General features: G+C 34.0%; 1 protein-coding gene, 1 long non-coding RNA gene and 1 pseudogene across 4 annotated transcripts in view; 1 reads left to right on the forward strand and 2 right to left on the reverse strand.

Annotated features, from left to right (window-relative positions):
• Positions 1–1,151: 1,151 nt before the first annotated feature.
• VPS26A (VPS26 retromer complex component A) overlaps positions 1,152–24,780 on the forward strand; it is a 33,102-nt gene continuing 9,473 nt past the window's right edge. The window contains exons 1-7 of one of the 3 annotated variants that reach the window (XM_039871984.1): positions 1,152–1,293; positions 8,035–8,184; positions 17,500–17,575; positions 18,554–18,710; positions 19,286–19,450; positions 21,687–21,793; positions 24,208–24,276. In XM_039871984.1, the coding sequence (XP_039727918.1) occupies positions 1,291–1,293; positions 8,035–8,184; positions 17,500–17,575; positions 18,554–18,710; positions 19,286–19,450; positions 21,687–21,793; positions 24,208–24,276 (727 nt within the window). In that variant the 5' untranslated portion in view covers positions 1,152–1,290. Of the gene's footprint in view, positions 1,294–1,501; positions 1,643–8,034; positions 8,185–17,499; positions 17,576–18,553; positions 18,711–19,285; positions 19,451–21,686; positions 21,794–24,207; positions 24,277–24,780 lie in introns of those variants that run through there. The other 2 variants (XM_039871982.1, XM_039871983.1) reach the window with 2 other exon arrangements.
• Positions 12,138–24,780, reverse strand: part of LOC120609466 (uncharacterized) — a 27,630-nt gene continuing 14,987 nt past the window's right edge. The window contains exon 3 of the long non-coding RNA XR_005654780.1: positions 12,138–13,306. This is a non-coding gene — a long non-coding RNA (uncharacterized LOC120609466). The remainder of the gene's footprint in view (positions 13,307–24,780) is intronic.
• On the reverse strand, positions 19,884–20,002 carry LOC120610006 (uncharacterized; annotated as a pseudogene).

Genomic DNA, 24,780 nt, shown 5'->3' on the forward strand with positions numbered 1-24,780 from the left:
AAACTTATAATCATGAAAGTGTTATAGTTAACTTTATAAGATTATTTTAAAGATCCCATCTATGTGCCAGGTACTGTGCTAGGTGCTTGGGATAGAGGGAAACAAAGACACACCAAACAGCCTTTGTCCTTGAGTTTAGAGTCCAACACGGATTGAATGATAGTGAATATGTTACTCTTGCCTGGTGCAAAGAAAAGCTACACATATGAGCATAAATATTGTTACATAGGGGAACTAGTATATAATCCACGTAAATTCTAATTCCTATTCTTTTTACTTTTTGGGTTCTACTTGTCAATCATTTACCATAATTATAGGGGTTTTTGATGTTTGTTTTTTTTTCGTTGGGGGTTCTTCCAATTTGTACTTTTGAGTAACTGTCACTTTTTCTCATACAATCAACGAAAACCTACTAAGGACCAAGTCACCAGGAATGAACAGTTAAGAAGACTCACCATGTAGTGGGGGAAAGACATAAATAACTGTAATACATTTTACCTTGTATATAATTTATGTATATACGCAATACATACATAATTTAAAGCATGTAGCAGGGCGGTACAATTGATGTATGAGCCCCCTAAAGCTCGAAGTGGAGAGCTCATAGGGCTATCCGTGTACTTTAGGAAGCAACGGATGTAGTACCCTAACATCTTTCTCTATTGGTTGTCTCTTTAGAGTCAACAAAGCTAATAACTTCTCAGAGCCCTGGAGTTCTCAAAGGGAGAGGGAGCTGGGTGAAGATCGAGAAAGGTGGAAGAATGCCTCGTTCCTGGATTAAGAGAGCGTCTCTTGCGAGGCCTAAGGAAGCTGGGACTCGGGTAGTTTCCCTTCCCTTCGGGGGCCAGGAACCCACCCGTAGATAGCACCCCCGAAACGAATCCCACCTTCCTCCTTTCTCAGCTACTCAAACTTTCAGAGAGAAGAGGAACCAGGTGCAGCATAAAAGCGCGTCAGCAAACGGCCCGTCACGTGACAGAAGAGGACTAGGACCTAGGGAGCCTACGGCCACCCAGGCCCCGCCCACTTTACGACACCACAGTGACCCCGCCTCCTTCGCCGTAGGGTGGAGTACAAGGCCGGTCTCCAAACGGCCTCCCCTCGTTGGGCCGGGCTAGCCAGTAGGGCGGGCGAGAGGCCGGGAGGAGGCCGGCGCTGGGGGAGGGGAGGAAAGGAAGGGAGGGGTCACGTGCGGTCCGCGGCCCGAGGTCACGTGACGGGGCGCCGGGACTGGGAGTTCTCCTGAGGGAAGAGTGAAGTGGGGGGGGACACGGCGGCTAGGCGCTAACAATGGTGAGTGCGCGGCGGCCCGCGCGCTTGCCTTCAGCTTTCACCCCGGAGCGCGCGGCGAGACGGCCAACGGCGGGTCCGGCGTCGCGGGAGGGGCCGCGGGGAGCGGCAGGAGGGGACAGGCCAGCGGGGCGGGAGCCGGGTTAGGCCTTTCCGGCCACGGCGGGGTCGAGGAAGTGCGGGCGGCCCCGTCTCTTCCAGGTCTGGGAGAGGCCCGAGCACCTGCGGGCGGCGCTGAGCTCTCCTGGCTATGTCGGAACCTCTGCCGGCGTTCCTCGATCGGTTGTGGGGGCCCTGGCTGGGTACTCGGGCCCCGCCTCTGCGGGGGCTATCCGCCGCCTCCCCTTCCAAGGTAGCCAGTCCCTCTGCTCCTCCGGGGCAGCCTCGCTTCCCTTCAGGTGGCGTGACTCTCGAGTCTCCCATGGGAACGGGACTTGGTTACTTTCTTCCCGTGTGTCACGAGCTTGATAAACTGATTTTTTTAAACCTGAATATGGTGATATTCTGCGATTTCCTTGACCCTAGTTTAGCCTGATGTTGACACTTGTGGAATGAGAAAGAAAAGGACGTTGGAATGGGGACCGTCTTTAACTCAGAAGACTAAGTTTTGTGTCCGCTGGTTTAAGCATTGGCTTTCATTTCCTTTCCCAAGCCATTTCTAGAAACTTAACGCTTTGGGATGTTAAAATGGCCTGGGGAGTTGAGGGAGGAAAATCAGAGTACTCTTAACCACAGTTAGTGGGAAGCAAAAGTGTGGGCGCGATGGCGTTTAACTTTCTGTGTTGGCAGCTCATTTGGCTCGTTTTGTGGTAATACTCGTTTATTCGTTTCATTTAGAAAGCATATGTTGAGCGCCTACTGTGTGCTCTCCTTATACTCCCTGGTTTCCCAAAGCTCACCGGTTCAGTAAACTACATGAGACTTGGCTAACGACCAAGCTAGGTTTATTTTTAAGTTACTTTGAAGAAATACAGGTGAAGACAGACGTTTTCATTTTTACACTTGCAGCCTTTTTTCCTTTCATTCAACAGATAATTACTTAGATGCGCTCAGGGGCGGTGAGCGAGATTGAAACAGCCCTTGCTCTCTTGTAGTTTACAATATAGAGGGAAATAAACATTTATGTAATTGTTTAACTCGGAAATTACAGTTGTGATAAATTACTAAAAAGTATTGGAGGACCTTGCCTATTTAGGAGTTAAGGAATACTTCTTTAATTGAATATAATTTGCAAAGAAAAGTTAAAAGGCCGTCCTATTTTTTGCTTACAATTAAATTATTTTAAATAAGCTTTAGGATTATGTTCAGGAGCAGTTTATTTTATTTTCAAATTATGCATCCGACATAAACTAAATTGTAAGGCTTTATAACACTGAAATGGGCACACGTAATATATGTATGAAAATTTGCTGTTTCATTGCTTGTGTATAGCCTAAGTGAATAAATTTTGCGAGCCTGCTTCTCACCTTGAGTTGCATTTCTTTACATCCACTCGACCTAGTGAAATTTCTTCAGTGAGACCTAAAAAATGTGTTGCTTTTTAATGAATCCATATGTAATTTTGCTAGATGATAAATCTCAGTATTAGGTTTACAAATTATATGAAAAAATCCTAAATTAACCTAAAGTCAGTGATAGGAGATTTAGCCCACGTTTTTAGAAAACTAAAATAATTGCTATAATTTTTTAATAGTCATGTATTGCAGTCAATTTATTTAAAGACTACTTACGACTTTTATGTTTTAATTGTCTGTAATTGCTCCTGAAAATATCATTCTAAATGCTTGCTCGAAGGTGTCTTTTCCAGAACAACTGAATAATCTTTAAAGATCTCAAAACTGCAAAAGAGGTCAAATATGTGGTGACAGAAAGAAATCTAACTATGGGCAGTGAACACACAATGAAATGTATGTATATGGCTTACTGTCGATTTGTATGCCTGAAACTTACTGGATTTCGTTAACTAAGGTCACCGTAATAAAAAAAAAAAAGAATAAATAAAAAAGAAAAAAGCTACCTTTTGTAATTTCATCAAAAATCTATGTTAATGTATTCTAACCCTCTTCACAATTTTTATTCCCTTTCCAAGCCTTCAGCATTCTGTTTTGTTACCTCTTTATGGATCAGAAGTATTATAATTTGTGTAACACTTTTAAAAGTGTTTAATTTTATGACTTTGTTTGATTTGAAGTGACAGAAGATGCACATCTTGAAATAAAAACTTTACAAATGAGACTGGGTAGAGAATCTTCCAACTCCTTTTAGAAAGAAAACAAAAAAGACAAACTTTCCTCAGATATATTTTTCTCTCTGTTTACTTGTTAATGTAAGACAACCATAGTTTTCTGGAGGCTTTTAGTAAGACTAGTGCATTTTTGATATGTCCTAATGTAAAAAACTTGCTGTTAACCCAGTGCTAAATTTTCATGGAGTCATTAACTTAACCTTGTTAAAGTGTTATAGTTCCTCAATCTGTTATTCTGCATGTGCAAATCTAGGCTTTTAAAATATCTTCTGGTTTCTCCCAATCTTAGTGTTTTGATAGTATTGAAAAATAAGTACTTTTTAGTTATGTGATATTAAATGCATGCAGAAAATAATAAAGGATAACACATAGTTTTTACATATTTTAATGTATAGGAATTTTTCATTTTTATGTATTTTTAAAATAAGACTTATTTATAATCATGCTATTGTGAAGTTTTATAGGAATCTTAAGTATTATTTTAATTAGTGGCAATTTTGGCATTTTATTTTTTTAATTACTTGATCTTTTAATATCAGCTTTTAAATTCCAAGTTCGGCTCTCTGTGTTAAATACATGAATGAGGAAAAGTTACTATTATATTTTCTTTTACCTGTAAAACAATTTTTATAGTTAAGTCTCATTTTTCCTGGAAGCAGATCTTAGAAATATTAAGGGTGAATGAGAAAATTAAATTTTATTTTCGTGCTTCTATTTTATAAGGTAAATGAGGCTGTTGTCTTCTGCCCTTTCATAATTGCTCCTTTTGCATACACACACCCTTGGCTCAGAGCTTTGCACATAGTTGATAATTAGTAAATATCAGCTGACTGATTTTGAGCTCCTGTACATTCTCAACTCTGTAGTACTTAGGGGAAAACACCATTTTGAATAAGTTTTAAGTCGTAAGTTGGGGTATGAAAGCTAACTAGGAAAGGACAGTGTATGTGACTTATCATTGATGTTTTTCATTTTCTAAATTTCAGAATAGTTTTCTGATTACAATTTTCCGATTAAAATTTGAGATTGTTATTTGTAATGTTGCCAGGGAAGATGAAAACATCAGAAGGAAAATTTGCTGTTTATGTCTTTACAGTGTGTCAAAAGTACTAATTTGGCAGTTCTTTGAGTTGATTTCTTGAAATTATAATCCTTTTGTTAATACATACTTAATAAAAGAAGCAATTTCAGAATTTAGGAAAACACTATCTCCTTTGATCGTAATATCATCCTGTGACCTACATAGCTAGCCTTAGGAAGATCATTAGCTTGTTTGCTGATAACTGCCACCTGAGGACAGAACTGAGCCATAATGGAAATTCGTTGCTAGACTTTGCCACTGCACCAATGCTAACTTCTTGGGAGACGGCTAGTTTTGCCAAATAGTCAAGATTTTAACTCATTTGTGTATCTATTTTTTATTATGAGGACATTGTGTGTTTATTCAAAATTAATTTAATATTCAACAGGTATTTTAATACCTTCTAAATGGTGCACACTGTGTGATGAGCAAAGGATAAGTTATTTGTCATGGATAAAGTATCTGTCATCTAAATGAAGAAGTAAAAGTACGTAGTGTTGTGAGACCTGAATTTGGAGAATCCAATTTTGATTAGGAAGTTAGGGAAAGCCTCTTTATGGACATGAGTCAAACTGAGGCGCAAAGGATGTATTAGGTTAAGGATAATTGGTCTAGGACAAGAAGGAGACTGGTAAATTTGATGCAATTTGAGGCTGGTGAGGCTGGAGAAATGAATAGAGCCATATACATGTCAGCCATGTGAGGGAATACAGTGTATGTTTAACATTTCATTGAAGTAAAATTTAGCTGTATAGAAATGCACAGATAAATGTACAGTTTGATAAATTTTCACAGTGAACATGCCTGTTTATCAAGCACTCAGATAAAAACAAACAGAACACTTTTAGCACTCCAGAAGCTCCCTTTGTGCTTTCTCCAAGCACTTCCTGACTTCTGATACTATAATGCACATTACATGTTTTTGATTTTTTAATAAATGGAATCATACAGTGTGTATTCTTTCTGTGGCTTCTTCCACTCAATATTATGTGTGTGAGATTCATCCTTGTTTGTGGTTGTATCTCATTGCATTGCTCACTGTATGAATATAGACTAAAATTTACGTATCCATTCTCTTGTTGATGGATATTTGGATTGTTAACTGGAGCTATTGTAAACACTGATGTTGTGGATATTCTTATATTTGTCTTCTGATTGATGTGTATAAGAGTTTCTGTTTATGGTAGATACATAGGGGTGTAATTGCTAGGTCATGGGATATGTATATCTTAGCTTTACCTGATAATGCCAACTTGTTTCTGAAGTACTTGTTCCGATTCTCACCAGCCCATTGAAGGATTTTAAACAATGATATAATCAGATTAATGTTTTTAAGAGATCACTGGTTGGTGTTAGGGCAGAGTAAGAAGGGATGTAGGACAAAAGGATAGGAGACTGTTCTCTGTAAATTTTTTTTTACTGATATTTAAAAAATATTCAAAAATAAATTACATAAAATAATAAGATATAATTAAAGCTAACTTTTAAAGCATGATCTTAACATTTATCAGAGGTGACTCCTGAACAAATTTTTGTGCAAGAAACTACAGGAGAATGGTGAGGTGATAGTTATAACAACATCAAATTTTCCATTGACATCTTCATGTTCAAATAATCTCAACTCGAGATTATTTTTGAAGTTTTTCTGTTTTTGCAGGGACTGAAAAGCATTTCTGCATTGTGTTTGTCTTTAGAGTCATGTATGCAGATTCCGATGCAGTTTACCTATAGCAATTTAAATATTGTCATATTTATATTCCTCTTGTTTAGGAAAGTCTCTGAGCCACACTAAGAATTATTTTTGCAGTAGAGGCTCTGAGTTTTAATTTTCCATTTCTCTTAAGGATTATGAGGATATAATAGAAATTCCATGCAAAATTTTAATGCAGTACACCTGAAACTTACTGGATTTCATTAACCAATGTCACCATAATAAAAATATTTTTTTTAATGCAATAAAACTATTAAAGCAGAAATTAGTGCAGATTATAATTATCTTGTTATGTTTAAAATAAAGGATCTATATTTCAGGTTTTAGAGTATCCAAATTAGTGGAACTACATTAACAAAAATAATCTGTTACTAAAATAGGACAACATATAGAATATGAAAAAGACATTGGTATCATTAGTGCAAATAATGAAAAACAAGTGAGATTAGTAGACTGGTTAAACAACTACTAAGGGGTAAAATACATATTTTTCATTAAGCATTTAAAGTCATTGTACAAAGAATGCATCATTGATTATTTTAAAATGCATGAATTATATAGCGTATTTCCTGCATGTGATGACTGAGAACAGATTCAGAGATTTCAATAATGCAAGAAAGTTTCAGGTTACATAGATTTAAAGATCTTGTACAAAAGTAATAATTTGTCAATTGAACACATACATACTCCCTTAAGAATTCTTCTATAATATTTTCTTCTAAAAGCTGTTCAACAATGTTTAGAGCTTTTTCTCTCCACCTCGGTCTTCTTTCTCACAGTCTCATAGTTCTGCTTGCCTTTTAGAAACGTCTTGTTTTAAGGCACTTGTCTATTTTAGTATCTGTGGCATTTGGTGGGGGGAGTGGATTATGGCTGGCAGACAGTGCCCACATGGATACAGCCATGGAGAGACTCATTACACCCTCTCATCTCTCGAGACTCCCCTCTGTGTAAATTTTTAAAAAGACTAGAAGACTAGCTTTCATTAGTGAAAAAAATAATCCACAACTATATCTGATACTTGAATTGCTAATGGATTATGTATTATTACTAATATGCTTTGACATTCATGAGCAGTTGATCTTTGTCACTAATGTTCTGTCATATTCGGATTTAAAGAATAGGTTTACACATTTTCTTTGGAAAAATTAACAGAAATTTAATTACTCCTCTCTGTTAGAGCCAGTTTTATTTCAAGAGCTTACACAATGTAACACATGCTGTTCAGACCTATATAGCAGATTTTACAGGAGGTAATACGTTGTAATAATGCATTTGGATTTGTATAAGTAATTTGGATTGTATGAGCTCTGCTCTAAGAACCTCATAGAGGTATAACTAATGGTAACTTTTAAATCCAGATGTTAAGAATTAAGTTTTTAGATTTTTGGTATGTGATTATAGTGGTACCTATGGAAATGATTGAAATTATTGCATGTTTAAATTTTAGTTTTCTTTTTGTCTCTTTATTGTGGTAAAAACATAACACAAATTTATCTTTTTAACAGATTATAAGTGTACAGTATAGTATTAACTGTACACACAGTGGTGTATTAAATTTTAGTTTCGATGTAGAATTTGATATGTTCTTATTTCCTTACGGATCTGCAGTCTGTTTAACTGTAGGTTATAGATAGTTAAATTTGAATTACAAAACATAGTGGCTGACAAAACATGATAATTATGAGCATTTTTCTTTTATTTCAGAGTTTTCTTGGTGGCTTTTTTGGTCCCATTTGTGAGATCGATGTTGTCCTTAATGATGGGGAAACCAGGAAGATGGCGGAAATGAAAACTGAAGATGGAAAAGTAGAAAAACACTATCTTTTCTATGATGGGGAATCTGTTTCAGGAAAGGTAAATCATTTGTTTGGGAGAATTACGTAGTTTTAGGATGTCAAAAGTAGTCATCAAAGTGGTTTGTGCTATTTCTGAATTTGAATGATTTTATTACAGATGGATTTTTTTTTTCAGAGGGTCAGCTAAAATCCTCGATTCATTAGAACATTTACAGGAAAGATTCTTAAACTGGAAGGGTTGCAGGGGCAGAGTCTAAATTGCATGAAAAATTTTGTGACTATCTGCACTTGATTAGCTTTAGACAGTTTCATCAATGGAACTGCAATCTATGCAAAATTTGATTCTCCTGTAACATAAATTTGAATTATAGAGATTAAGGATAATTCTCTAGTATACCATTCTAAAAGTTTCTCATTCTTTGTAGCTTATCTCTCTGTACTACTACTATTGTGTCTCTCATTTCTTTGTACCTATAGAGGACTTAAGTATGTTTTGAACGTGTCTGTGAGTGGTCACATACATTTGTGATACCGTCTATAATGTTTCACTTTTTCCCCTTTTCCTTATCAAGTGATGTATAAGATTATTCTTATACCTTAGAGAACATGATCAATAATCATTAGTCTATGATACTGAGGAATGGTAATATCACAGACAAAATCAAGCTATAAAACATGTGAAATAATTTTTTCAATGTAAAATATGAGAGTTTTGCCTCTGCTTATTAAAGTAATATAGACACATGGTGGACAGTTTAGGAAATATCTATAGTCCCATCATATAGAAAGAATTCGCTGTCCAAATCTGAGTGTGTTTCTCCCTTGTCTGTGCATTAATTAATGTTTTTGTATATGTAGTATATTAAGCATACTTTTTCCCTATTATTGGATAATTAGTAGTTTTTATTTTTCAGATGTCTTGTAACCTATCATCATATCTTTGGTATACATAAATTTTTCTCCAAAGTTCTCTAGGATAAGATTATTTCCTTAGAGTGAATTCCTGGAAGTGAGTTGCTGGACCAGAAGACATGCAGGGTATTAATACATATTAATGTGGAAAATTTGCATCAAGTCACATGTCCACTTATAATGTCTTGTTTCTCCCAAAGTAACATTGAATATGATCACTTTTTAATCTTTGCTATTTTGATAGCCAAAATGATATATTTAGCATTTCTTTGGTTACTAGATAGGTCGGACTTAGGTTTATTACCATTCTGTTGCATTGTCTATTCTGGTCTTTGGCCACATTCTATTGCTGTTTTAGTGTCATATCGGAAATAAATGTTTTGGTTTTCAACTTTGCTTTTCTGGTACTCTTCCTTAAAAAATGGAAAGAGAAGACGCCAAAAAGAGAGCGAGAATTATTAAAAGGATGGAACATGTCAAGTGAAAGAAGAGTAAAGGAAATAGTGTTTGGTCTATGGTAAAGAAGACTTGTTAATATATTGGAGTTGGAGAAGGTAGGAATATCAATCTAGTCTTCTTTCCAGGAAGAGATTGAACCTGCTAATATCTCAGATATTTAATTTATAGATTTGACAAGTAAGTAAATCTCCTTCTGGGTTCAAAGCTTTTCATGGTTAGAGAATCAGACTGTGCTTCCTTAAAGTACATTATAATTTGTTTATATAATAGGCTCTCACTAAGTATTTGATTTGTTTATTTACTGTTTTTAAGTGTAGTAGGGAACATTCCCTGACTGGTTTAAAATAATCTTATGTCATCTGGGCCAATTGGGAGTTCATGGCTAATGTTTATGGGATAAATAAAGGAAGAAGGGAATATTTAAGGAAATAAAACTACTTCAGTGTGGTTTTTAAAAAAATAGCTGGTATTCAAAGTACATTTTTAGAATTGCTAGGGCTTGTATGTAGACCTAACTAGAGTACCTTTAAAAAAATGATAAATCTCTTATAGGTAAATATTTTGCTCAAAAGATATTATATCTGGAATCTGATTATTTATTGACCTGAGATGTTTTTTCACTTTTAACCTTTTTATTGTGAAATAAAACATATGGAAAACGACACAAAACAAAAATTATAAGGCATACTTTCTTGTAGTCACATTCAAGTCAAGAAGATCTTTGCCAGCCACGCCGTATGTTCCATCACTATCACAGCCCCTTCCCCTCAAAAGTAACCACTACACTGACTTTTATAAGAATAAATTTCCCATGTTTCTTAATTGTTTAGTCTTGCTCCTTTAAAAAAAAATACAGCTTTTAAATCTCTTTTACTCTCAGATTCCTTCTTCATCCCTTTCTTTTCCTTGTAATTTATCTGAAGGACTTGGGCCATTTGAACTGTAGAGTTCTCTGTGATTGCGTACTCATGATACAGTTATTGCCTGTAAATTGGCAGCTGGATCCAGAGGCTTGATCAGACTCAAGTTTGATTCTTTTGGCAAGAATACCGGTGATGGTGTGTGTCTTCATCCGGGAGTACATGATGTCTAGTTTTCTTTTTCTCTCTCTTTTTTTCTTTTTTTGCTACTCTTGTAATTTGTTTTTATTGATTTCTGGCATACCTCTAGAATAGGTTATTAAATATGGTTTATAAGCACTTTGAAAAGAAAGCTTAAAAGAAAACAAGCATTGGTTATCTGTGACCCAGCATGGATCACTAAGAACAAATCTTAACCACATCAGTCTAGGTTTTCTGAAATATCTGAGTACAAAAAAAAGATCATTGGGATAGAGTTTGGAATATCTAGCCTTAAGTTTACCACTGTCTTAGGTAACTCTGAGCAGCCATTTAACTTTCTGGATCTCACCTGTAAATTGAGGTTGGACTGAATCATTGGTTTCCAAACTTGGCTTTGCATTGTAGGATTTTCTACATAAAAATCCTTAATACATGATATACAGTCTTGGAGACTTGGGAGGTCTGACATCTCATCCAAAGCAAGAACAAATTTTTTTATGATACTTCTGACGTGAGCTGCTGTATGCATACTTTTTCCCCAGATTTTTTAAAAGACTTTTTTTTTAGAGCAGTTTTAGGTTTACATCAAAATTGAAAGGGAGTTACAGAGATTTCCCACATACCCTCTGCCCCTACACATGCATGGCCTCTCCCATCATCAGCAGCACTCTCCCAAAAGGGTACATTTTTGTTTAACCAAGGATGAACCTACAAACCTGTGTTGACACATCATAGTCAACCCAAATCCATAGTTTACCTGAGAGTTCACTCTTGGTGTTATATATTCTGTGGATATTGACAAATGTATGATGACATATACCTATCATAAAATCATACAGGGTACTTTTTTTTGCTCTAGAAATCCTCTTTGTTTTCCTATTCATCTCCTTCCCTGCTTCCAGAACTACTGATCTTTTCATTGTTACCATAGTTTTACCTTTTCCAGAATGTCATATAGTTGGAATCATACAGTATGTAGCCTTTCAGGTTGGCTTCTTTCACTTAATAATATGCATTTAAGGTTCCTCTGTCTTTTTATTACTTGATAGCTCATATCTTTTTAAAAAGTGCCAAATAATATTTCATTGTTCTACTGAATAACATCTTGGTTTGCTTGCAAGTCTTTGGCATTATGAATAAAGCTGCTATAAACATCTGTGTGCAGGTTTTTGTATAGATATGTTTTCAGTTCATTTGGGTAAATACCAACAAGTACACTTGCTGGATTGTATGGTAAGCTTATCTTTAGCTCTGTAAGAAACTGCCAAACTTTTTCAAAGTAGTGCTACCATTTTGCATTTCCACCAGTAATAAATGAGAGTTCTTGTTGCTCTTCATCCTTGCTAGCATGTGGTATTATCAGTGTTTTGGATTTTGTTTATCATAATAGGTGTGTAATAGCATCTCATAGTTTTAATCTGCAATTCCCTAATAATATGATGTTGAACATCTTTTCATGTTTATTTGCCAAATGTATAACTTCTTTGTGAGTACCTGTTAAAATTTAGATTGTTTGTTTTCTTATTAAGCTTTAAGAGTTCTTTGTTTTGTTTTTAGATAACAGTCCTTTATCAGATGTGTCTTTTGCAAATATTTTCTCCCAGTTTGTGGCTGGTTGTCTCATTCTGTTGATTGACATGGTGTGAATTTACATTTCCCTGACATCTAATAAAGTTGAGCAACTTTTTGTATATTTATTGGCCATTTTACTATCTTTTGTGAATTGCCTATTAAAGTTTTTTTTGGGGGGTCTCATTTTTCTACTCAGTCAACTTTTTAATTATTGATGTTGAGGATTTTTTTGGTATACTATTGATGAATCTTTTGTGTTCTCAGTATAGAATCCTTCCTCTGTATGTGCATTGTAAAGATTTTCTCATGCTTTCTGGCTTGACTTTTCACATTTTAATGGCGTCTTGATGAATAGTTCTTAATTTTAACACACTACAAATGTTAACTTTCCTTTTTATTAGTGCTTTTTGTAACCTATTTAAGAAGTAAGAAGTCTTTGCCTACCTAATGATCATGAAGATACTCTCCTGTTTTCTTTTATAAATTTTTTTTTTTTACATCCTCAGTTTGCATGGAATTGATTTTGTACGTGTAACATAGGATTCAAGGATAGTTTTAACATATGGATATCTAATTAACCCAGGACATTTATTGGAAAAGCCATTCTTTCCCCGCCACTGTACTGTAGTATCACCTTTGTCATAAATAAGAGATTGTGTGGGTCTATTCCAGCCTTGCTATTCTATTCCATTGATCTGTTTGTGACATATACTTTTTCTTTTTTTTTTAAATAGCCTCATTGAGTTATAATACACACACCACAGAATTCACCTTATTAAAAAGTACAATTCAGTGATTTTTATTGTATTTGCAGAGTTGTGCAATCATCACCACTAATTCCATAATATTTTCATCACCCCAAAAGAAGCACCATACCATTAGCAGTTATCCCCTTGGTTCCAGGATGTTTGTGTCCTTATAAGATGCACGTGTTGAAACTTACTCTCCAGTGTGATGGTATTTGGAGGTGGAGGCTTTGGGAAGTGATGAGTCATAGGGACAGAGCTCTCATGAATAAGATTGGTGTCGTTATAAGAGAGACTCCCGAGAAATCCTTGTACCTTCTGCCGTATAAAAGCACAGTGAAAAGACAGCTGTCTGTGAACCAGAAATCGAGCTCTCCCCAGACACCAAATCTGCTGGTGCCTTGATCTTGAAATTCCCAGCCTCCAGGAACTGTGAACAGTAAATTTCTATTGTTTATAAAGTACCAGTCTGTGGTATTTTGTTATAGCAGCTCAAATGGATTAAGCACCTACCTATCAACCACTAATGTAGAAATCTGCTTTCTTTCACTATGGTTTTGCCTATTCTGGACATTTCATGTAAATGGAACCATGAAATATATGGCCTTTTGTGTCTGGCTCCTTTCATTTAGCATGTTCAGTGGCATTAATTACATTCACAATGTTACGCAATCATTACCACTTTTTCCAAAATTTGTTCATCATCCCAATCAAACTTTGTACCCGTTAGGCAATAACTACCCATTTCCCTTTTCTCCTAGTCTCTGGGTACCTTTAGTCTACTTTGTTTTTCTATAAATTTGCCTTTCTAGATATTTCAATAAGTGGTCATACAAAGTTTATTTTTTTGTGCCTTAATTCCATTTAGCATAATGTTTTAGAAGTTCATATTGTAGCATATATCAAAACATTCATTTTTATGGCTGATTACTATTCAAATATCTATCCATGTGGTATATGGATATACACATTCCCTTTATCCATTCATCAAGTGTATTTGTTGAGGACATTTGGATGACCACTTTTTGTCTGTTATGAATAATGCTGTACTTCTGTGAACATTTTTTGTGTGTGAATATATGTTTTCATTTCTCTTGGGTGTATACTTAGGTGTGGAATTGCTGGATCATATGTTAACTTTGTTTAACTTTTAGAGGAACTGCCAAATTTTACCAAAGCAGTAGTACCATTTTGTGTTCTCTCCAGCAATGTATAAGGGTTCCAGTTTCTTCTCATTTTTGGCAATACTTTATTATGATTGTATTTTTTATTATGGTCATCTTAGTGGATGTGAAGTGGTATGTCATAATGATTTCGATTTGCATTTCCCTAATGACTAATAATATTGAGCATCTTTTTGTGTGCTTATTGCCATTTGTATGTATTCTTTGGAAAAGAGTCTATTCCTATTTGACCGTTTTTTAAAATTATGTTATTTGTCTTTTTATTGTTGAGTTGTAAAAAGTTCCTTATATATTCTGGATTCAAGTCCTTTATTATGTTTTGCAAATATTTTCTCCCATTTTATAAGTTGTCTTTTTAATTTCTTGATGGTGTTTTTTTGCAGCACAAAAGTTTTAAATTTTGATGAAGTCTAGTTTATTTTGTTGTTGTTGTTGCTCACACTTCTGGTGTCATCCAAGAAACCATTGCCTATCCAGGGTAGTGAAGATTTACACCTATGTTTTCTTCTAAGACTTTTGTAATTATAGCTTGTACATTTAAGTCTTTGATCCATTTTGAGTTAATATTTGTATATTGTGTGAGGTAGGGGTCCAACTTCATTCTTTTATATGTCGATATTCAATTGTTATAGCACTATTGAAGAGGATATTCTTTCCACATTGAATTTTCTTAGGACTATTGTAGCAATATTGTTTATAGTTAAAATAATTGCTGTCAAAAATTTTTTTGAGAATTTTCAAAGTAGTTCATAAGACAACTGGGGAAATATTTAGATTATCACCATATTAATAGAGACATTCTTAAAAGCTATTTGCTCAGGTTCTTTTTATCCTTAGAATATTAACTGCTTTGGTTCATGTGACAAATCTTCCTTCAGGCCAGGACAGTTAGACTGTATCCTTAATTATTTAAACTTTAAGAATATAACCTAGGTTTCCTCTTTTTAAAATACAGCTTGTATCACTATGCCTTCTGAGTAATTTTGAGTCTTGCTGACTTTAATTATTGAGGTACAGATTTTTTTTCCCTCTTTAATTTTACCCCCCTCCACTTGCACTCCTGACCTATGGATGTTACTGTTTCCCCTTAAGAACTGGATTTCTGAAGGCGGGGGCGTCTCTTCCCACATGCTCATGGAGTGTACTGGGGGCCTGGTGCACCCAGGGTATGGTCCATGGCTCCATCTGGGGCACAAACCCAGGACCTTCTGCATGTAAAGCAGACGTGCTAACAGCTACACTATGGAACCACGTCCATAAGTTATAATTTCTTAACCAGGTCATTCTTTTAGATTGGTCAATGATGAGTAAATTGTCTCGAAGTGGTGGTACTGGTGCCAAGCCACCTATAGTGAACTCTGCATGTATTTCTTGTTGCAGAAGTGAACAAAGGCATGTGTTTAGTCTGAGATTATAGGAATTTATAGTTAGTTCTTTAATCAAGGAATATTATTGTGGTATCTTTCATCAGTATGAATAAGGACCATATTCTTCTAGCAGCAGTTGGAAACTTATTATATCCAGCAATAATAATGTACAAATATCTGGGTGCTCACTATAAATGTCATGAGTACACTGATATATTTGTCTTGAACACAATATAGATGAATTTCACTTTTTAAATAGATCTCGAAGACAGCTTAATTTGAGACATCTATAGAATATTATATACTGAAGAATGGGCTTTGAGATAGGCTTCTTAGAGCAGTGGATATATTTTATGTATAGATTGTTTGCCTACATTCTGTTTTCATGGCCTTTGAAACATATTCATAGTCTCAAGTTTCTCTACTCAAATTACTTATTAATAGCAAAGGGGAGGAGGGTTGGAGGGTTGGGAGAATGGGGTGAGGAGTTAAAAAGTACAGATTACTAGTTGATAGTTGGTCACGGGGATGGGAGGAAGGCAGAGGGAATGCAGTTAGCATTAATATGATGGCTAGGTGGAGGGTCAGAGGAGGAAGGGAGCCATTGAGGGGCTTGTTTTATGAACTGTATAGATGTCTAACCAATGTACTATATACTTGAAACTAATTTAAATAGGCATTCTCATAAACTGTTGCCCAGTAGACATTATTTAAAGTATACTTTTTTCTGTGTGCTTTATTAGTACAAATTAGAGAATAGCTCTAATTACTGCCTGGCATATGAAACAGCTGGGAGTTACGCTTGTTTTATTTGTGGCTCAAACCTAAAATTCAACTTGTTAGTATATGCGAAGCATCTCTAAGTACTACCTTTTATTTTCTTAAGTATTCTTCTAACTTTGAAAGTATTACTTGCCTATTACAAAAAAAACAAACAAAAAAAACCCCAAAAAACCTTAAAGCTACAAAGAAAACAAAATTACCCATAATTGTACATTCCAGAGGTAACTGCTAAGAGTATTTCTTTTCTGTAGTTTTAGAAAATATAATTGGCATTATACTTATGTACAGTTTCACCATGCTTTCTTCACGTAACATGTCATGCACATCTTCCCACATCATTAAAAATTCTTTGACCTTATTTAAACTTCAGTAATATTCCATCATATGGTGTACCACAATTTAATTATTTACTTCTTTTTCTGAGGTATTAATTTGGAAGGCAAGTAACTAACTCATCCTGGTTACAGATATGGAAGAGTGAATATTTTAATTTGTATAACTTATAAGCAGAAGTAATTAGACCTCTGTTTTTATTGGTCCTTGATTTCTTTTATCTTTTGAGAAGCATTGTTTGAAAGTGAAACTTTAAAGACACTTTACCAGTAGACCTGGAAGTGATAATCCTTTTGTTAGATAATCCTTAAACATTTGGAATTTGATTTTCAGTATATATGTACATTACAGATATTTTGTCAAATTAAAAATTTATAAAATTAAGGTTTTTATTTGGCAGAAATGAATTTGGAGAATTTGAGATTATATTCAGAAGTATATAAGATAAATCATACTCACAATACTTTAGACATTCTGTTTTTAGGATGAGTAGCAGAGTCAAGGCAATAAACATTGCTTTTAAGGTTAGGAATTATAACAATATAGTTTTGGCTACAAAACGCTGAAAGTGATCTTTTAGGTTAGTTCTTGGAATTAGTGATTACCTTACATTAAGATGCTATTGTTGTAGAATTGTTTAACTATTTGACCAGAAATCACATTTGAATAGTTGAAAGTTTTCCCCTTTTTTTGATTGAGTCTTTATAGTTCTTCAGCTGTAAAGAATTCCTTCCTAACAAAGCAGATACTTTAAGTGATAGGTTCATTAGTGATTGTATACGAGTAAGTTATACTTTCTCTGGTTCTATAAGGTCATCATGATCTAGGTGTGTGATGTTGTCTTAAATTTCAGAAATGAATACCTGAAATACTTATACATTGCATTCATTGGGAAGGAATTTACTTGTAGGCCCACTCAAAGGATTAACTTCTCTTACAATTTCATGTTTTGGCAGGTAAACCTAGCCTTTAAGCAACCTGGAAAGAGGCTAGAGCACCAAGGAATTAGAATTGAATTTGTAGGTCAAATTGGTGAGTTTTAAAATAGTATTACTTTTTTTTCCCTTTGGTAACCAAGTTTGAAGAGGGTTGGATTTTGTACTTAAATAATTGAATTAGAGCTTAGCTCTGTGGAAGGAATTGATTTTGCATAATGAAAGCATTTATTTCACAAAAATTAAATCATGTTTCTTTAATTATATTAAATGATACTTGACTCATTCTGCCTTTAATATTAATTACTAAAAATGAAAGGAGTTATGTAAGCTACCAGCCTTGAAAAATAATTCAGGTAAATTAGTTAACTCACTGAAATTTCCATCTGCCTACATTTTTTCATCAGCTTTAGTCAAAATTACATGTCACCGTCATCTGTCATTTTCTAATTACCCATGCCATTTGTCTTTCTAACCTAGTGAGTGCCTGTAGCCAGACTCACCTATGAACAGAAAATTTTATATGAAAAAGAAAGGTGTAATTCTTGACTTACATCAGTATACCTTTGTACATTTCCATACATATATTTCCAGAGACATTCTTGATTTAACAGGAGTTTAGCTGCATAAATCTTTTGGTACTGTAGATTCAGAAAAAATAGGTCTTTATAATACTGTATACATAGCTAGTTTTAAACCTAGCTTTCTAAATTTTACTTTACATTTTTAAAGTATCAAGCTTTGGATGGGTGTGCATTTATTTACGTATCTATTCTAGATGAAATTATACTTGAGCAACTTACAGTAACTAATTGGTAGTTGATTTTAGTCTTTTACGTATTATAGTTTTATCAAGGTAATATTTTGCCTAACTAAAGCAAAACAACAAAATGCTTTTTGCCTTGAAGGGAGTTCAAATAATTGCTGGGAATGTGTCTTTTAAAATGGCTTCATATTGGGCAAGCCCTAACTACATTTAAAGGGATGAATTCATTTTTATTTTCTCTGGAGGTAGAAATTTAGGTTTTAATGAAATGATAGTAAACGTAATTGGTCTTTTTGCTTCTTTTCTTAGAACTTTTCAATGACAAGAGTAATACTCACGAATTTGTAAACCTAGTGAAAGAACTAGCCTTACCTGGAGAACTGACTCAGAGCAGAAGTTATGATTTTGAATTTATGCAAGTTGAAAAGCCATATGAATCTTACATCGGTGCCAATGTTCGCTTGAGGTATGAATAAGTGTATTAGAAATTGTAGACATAGTCCAAACCAGAAAGTAATGGTTACTACTGAATGTCTTGTTAGAACTTCTAATTATAATTCTGGGCTGGAAGACTTAAGATTAAAAAAAAAAAATGTTTTGTCTGGCTAATGATGATCTGAAGTAATAAGAGCTTTCTTGCATTATAGATATAGAGAACCTATTATGAAAAGTTTTATGAATCATCCCTTAGGTACTTCACTTTTTGTGTAAATGGAATTACCTTCTAAATCCATTAGTTTCCCAACAGATCTCATTTAGTATGATGGTTAAGGACTGATCTAGAGAGATTTCCTTCAGTAGGCTTGATAGTGGCACTGTAAATTTATCTAAAAAGTATGTACACTATTCTTAAAATTGAACTTTTTTTTTTTCATGATGGGGGGGCATTTATTTAAAAAATTTAGAACTTTCGTGAAGTAAATGAAATTGATTACAAAGGAGTTTCAGGAGAAGAAAGCAGAGTTGCAGTTAATGTTTGCTTTTTTAAAACACTGAAATTTATCATAGGAGATTTAACTTACCTCTCCATTAACTTTGTAGGTATTTTCTTAAAGTGACAATAGTAAGAAGATTGACAGACTTGGTAAAAGAATATGATCTTATTGTTCACCAGCTTGCCACCTATCCTGATGTTAACAACTCTATTAAGATGGAAGTGGGCATTGAAGATTGTCTACACATAGAATTTGAATATAATAAATCAAAGTAAGTACCTTTCACAAACATAATTTAAATGTTCAGGGAAAATTAATAAGAAAGCTTTTCAAGTGTTTGTAAATTGGTCAAAGTGAAGATAGTATTGACATTAATCTGATGTTAAGAGACCAACAGAATCTGAGCTGAAAGAAGTTTTAGGAGTTTGGTCTGGCATCTGACTCAGTGCAGGTGTCATTCATCTTCTGTTCTTGATAAGTCTCTGGCCACTTTGTAGAGGATCTTACCATCTCATAAGGCAGCTAATTCCTTACGTCGGTAAAAATTTATTTTACTGGCATCATATCACTTTAGCTTGGTCACCACCTTATTTTTTTATTTTTTATTATTTATTTATTTTTTTAAGGTGAGGCAACCTTTGGTTGACCTCACAGATTGCAAGGACCTTGTCAGCTTACAATCCTTTATTTTTTTATTTTTTTTACGCCTACAGCACCTGCTCTTCCTAGGTGGTCTCCCACCCAAGGACTAACTAGGCCTGACCCTGCTTAGCTTCCAAGATCAGACGGGATTGGGCTTGCTCAGGGAGGCATGGCTGTAGACATTGGTCACCTCTTTAAAACTAAACAAAAATACTTTTTTTCTGACTACATAAGCAATAAATACATTTTCATGGTTGAAAATTTTGACAATGTAGAGAAGGCAAAGAAAGTAAAATCTTACATATTTTCACCTTTACCATTTAACCACAGTTAATATCCTCTTATATATCTTTCCATGACAGGAAGGAATATATGTTTATATATGTCATATTTTTACAGAAATAGGCTCTTTTGTTTATTGTTTAATGCCTTTTTAATCTTTACTATGGAACATTTCAAATATATTCCAAAGTATATGACTAGCATAATGAATCCTCATGTACTTATTGCCTAGCTCTAGCTGTTCACAACACATGATCAGATTTGTCTGTATTCAGCCCTACACTTCAGTAGCAAAATTCCGGACATAAAATTTCATAAAAAGTATGTATAATTTTTAATATAACCACAATACCGTTATATCTAAAAAATTAATAATTCCTTAATATCTTCACATATCCAGTCAGTGTTCACATTTCCCTAATTGTTTCATAAATATTTTTTCTCCACATGATTTCTTCAAATCAGTATTTAAACAAGATTTGTCTAAATCCAGTGCATCCAAATGCATTGCATTTAAATGTTTGACTCTTAAATCTCATTTATAGGTTTCCCCCTATTTTTTTGTTAAAGTTTATTTGTTGAAGAAATGGATGTATACTCATTTATCCCCTTCCCGTGCACGCTTCTGTTCCATGATTTCTATCAGTTGCCACCCCCCAGTTTATCTCACTGAAAATGTGATATACATGCCTTCAGAGTCTTACATTATATTATTGATAAAATTATCAGATAGTTAAGGACCTAAAAACTTCTCACTAGAAGCCTCCGTTCAGACTGACATAATTGCATTAATCAACTCTTGGGATATTTTGAAATCCAAACCTGGGTGAAAGCTAAAAAGCCCCTGGGTAGTGTAGGAATTCTAAGATTTAATACTACTTCATTTCAAGTTATCTAGGAAAGGTCTTTGATTATTAGATGTTAATAGCAACAAACAACTCGGGGTTCTCTCTTCGAAGCCAGGTGATTTGTTAGCTGCACTATTCTAGCCCTAGGAGTCATAATGACACTAAATTCTCTTTTAGTATTTAATGTTCAAAAACATCTCCATACACCAAATGGATATTTCAAGCATAAACATCTTAATTTTTCATGCTTAAGTTCTTTGGAAACTAAGTTAACCTCTGAGGACAAAAATCAAGCTAATTCTTCTGAGGTATATTGATGGTCAAGTAAAAGTTTGATGCCTTATTTTTAAAGTACAGTTATGCACCACATAATGTTGTTTCAGTTAATGACAGACTGCATATACAGCAGTGGAATGCCATATAGCCTAGGTCTGTAGTAGGCTAAGCCATCTAGGTTTGTGTAAGTGCATGCTATGATGTATGCACAACAACGAAGTCATTTAATAGTGCAATTCTCAGAACATATCCCTGTCAGTAAGTGGCACATACTGTAAAATTATTAAGACTTTTTTGAAAAAGGGGAACATTAAACAATATAAATAGTCAAGTGGTATTCTTGAATGGTAAATAAGAAGTCTAAGTTAAGGTATCTAAAGATGTCTAATAAAGCTTTTCAGGACATATTTCACTTTTTTGTTTGTTTTTTAAATAGTGAGATATATTCTTTCCCCAAAGGTATCATTTAAAGGATGTGATTGTTGGAAAAATTTACTTCTTATTAGTAAGAATAAAAATCCAACACATGGAGCTACAACTGATCAAAAAAGAGATCACAGGAATTGGTAAGTTGAAAGACTATTTGAATTAAAATTTCTGTTTCAGTTGAAATTTTAAAATTTTAAAATATTATTTCAATGTGAAATAAACATCCACATTAGATACTAACTTTGATACTTAATAATTCTGGCAGTAAACTTATTCATTTATGTATTTTTAAAAATTGATTTTTGAATACAGTAGTTACATGAGGGATACATTTTAAGACCCCCAGTGGATGCCTGAAACTCTGGATAGTACTGACCCCTATATATACTATGTTTTTTTCTGTACATACATATCTATAATAAAGTTTGATTTCTAAATTAGGTACAGTAAGAGATTAATAGTAACTACAGATATAACAATTATAATAATATCCTGTAATAAAAGTTATATGAATGTGGTCTCACTCTCTCTCAAAATATCTTATTGTAGTATACTCCCCCTTCTTGTGATGATATGAGATGATACAGTGCCTAGTGATGAGATGATGTGAGGTTAATGACATAGGCATTGTGACATAGTGTTAGTTACTGTAAGGGTTACTTGAACACAAACACTGCAGTACCATGACAGTTGATCTGATAACTGATATGGCTGCTAAGTAACTAAGGGGCAGATAGCTTATACAGTGTGAATATGCTGGACAAAAAGAAGATTGATGCCTGAGGTGGGATGGAACAGGATGGTGTGAGATTTTGTCACACTACCCAGACAGCAAGCAGTTTAAAAATTATGAATTGTTTATTTCTGGAATTTTCCATATAAGAAAGAACACTTCTTCATCTTTTTTATAGTATGCCATTCAGTGGATGTACTGGAACTTAACCAGTCTGCTATTGGTGGACATACCTGTTATTTCCAGACTTTTGCTATTACAAACAGTGCTTTAGTTGTTAATGTCATTTTTTTGCGTGTGTGTGTGCGCGTGTGCGTGCACACACACAAGATAAACTCTTAGAAGTGGAATTGCTGTTTAGAAGGGTATATTCATTTGTAATTTTGATAGATATTATCAGTTTGTCCTCATTAGGTGTAACATTTTGCATCTACCAGCAATGAATATAGAGAGTGCCTCTTTTTCATCTGTTCTCACCAGCACAATGTTATGAAACTTTTGGCTGATCTGATTGCTAGGAGAACTTCCCCATTGTAGTTTTAATTTAGTTTTCTCATTCTGAGTGAGGGGCGAGCATCTTTTCATGTGTATAAACGCCATTTCTATTTATTTTCTGTAAACTGCCTATCCATATCCATTGCTCCATTGCTGTTGGATTACAAGCCTTTTCTTCTTTGTAAAAACTCTTTTATGCATTAGGGAAATCAATCCCTTTTTCTGTTAAGAGCAGAAAAACTTTCCCCAATTTATCTTGCTGTTGTGGTTTATGCCATGTAGAAATTCTTGATGTTTATGTAGTCAAATTAATTAGTTTTTCCTTTTATGACTCTGAGTTTTGTGCCACAGTTATAAAGGCCTTTTTCACATTGCGGTTCTAAAGATAATTTTCTGTTCTTGATTCTACTAAAATAATACATTATAGTTTGGAGATTTTCTTTAAATTTTTAAATCATGTGGAATTTGTCATCATGTAAGATATATGTATTTAACTTTATTTTTCTCCAAATGACTGATCACTTGCACCCAAATAATTTCTTGGTTCATAATTGCTTTTTAATTTTAATTAGCATATAGATTTAGTTTGTCCTCTGTAGTTTTGTTGGGTTTTTGCTGAAAATAATTTTCGGCAACACTTGTTAAGAATTTGTAATTGGTAGTCATAATTATAAATGTCTATGATTTCTTAATCTCCCTTTTTTACCTGCTAATATAAGTTTAAATGATTTAAAGACATTAAAACCAAACTTCAGGTTTTCATTTGTTGTTTAAAAACAAATTGTTTACTTAAACATCTTTTCTGAGTATAAAAATTTTATTCAATTCTAGAAAGTTTAAAAAATAATCTGTACTCATCATCCAGAACAGATAGACAATAGCCTTTGCATATTTTATATTTTACACTATTGGGATCATTACTTTATGTTTTGATACACTTTTTTCACTTACCACATTATTGACTTTTTAAAATGTCTCTGGTTTGCAAAATAATTTTGTAGAGGGTTAAGTCCCCAAATTTGAAAGAACTATATGTCAGTTAAGTATTCAGTTTGATGTTTTGTTTATATTTAAGTTAAATAACTCCAAGAGAAGACAGTTTGAGTGCTACATTACTAGCATGTCACTGTAATGTTCTGATGTATAAAGTGTTAAGTATGTTGAGTGTAGAGCGAGAAATAGAAAAGAATGATCAACGTTTTTATAAAATGAGAAGATAAATTAGTACTAAAATGATGTAGTAGGAAAATAGGAAGAAGGTATAAGACTTGAAATTATATTCTAGAAATATTTAAGTTAATATCATTTACATTATTTCACTAGGACCCAGTACCACAACAGAAACGGAAACAATCGCTAAATATGAAATAATGGATGGCGCACCAGTAAAAGGTAACACACTTTTCACTTACTTCTTTTGTGTTACAGGTAATGCAGATAGCAGTGTTCATGGCAGTTTAATTTGAAATTATTTATTCAGTATGAGAATATTTGTGAATTCTTAAAATGATTCTAACAATAATGGTTTTTAAGATCATCTTTGTATAAATACTGAGAAGACTAATAGTCTGAAATAAGATTTAATTTTTTACTCAGTTTAAATTTAGAATTTAGAAGACATGTCTGTCTTCTAGTTCTGAATTGGGAATACTTTGATTGTCTTCATAATAGTTCATTTCTGTAGATCTTTTTTATTCTTGCTGAACATAAGGTACAGTATAGCTGAGTATTAATTCCTGTGGGATTCTAGAATCCTTGTATCCCCAAGGAAAGTAAGTAGTTCCATTACTAGATAATGTTCAGTGTGTAAGATAATGAAGCCAGTATTTATCATTTTAAATTTATGTCTTTGGCTTTTCTCTGTTAGTAATTACTTCAAAAAGTAGCTACCATTTA

Source organism: Pteropus medius, unplaced genomic scaffold, assembly GCF_902729225.1.
Source record: "Pteropus medius unplaced genomic scaffold, Ma_sr-lr_union100, whole genome shotgun sequence".
Taxonomy (NCBI): domain Eukaryota; kingdom Metazoa; phylum Chordata; class Mammalia; order Chiroptera; family Pteropodidae; genus Pteropus; species Pteropus medius.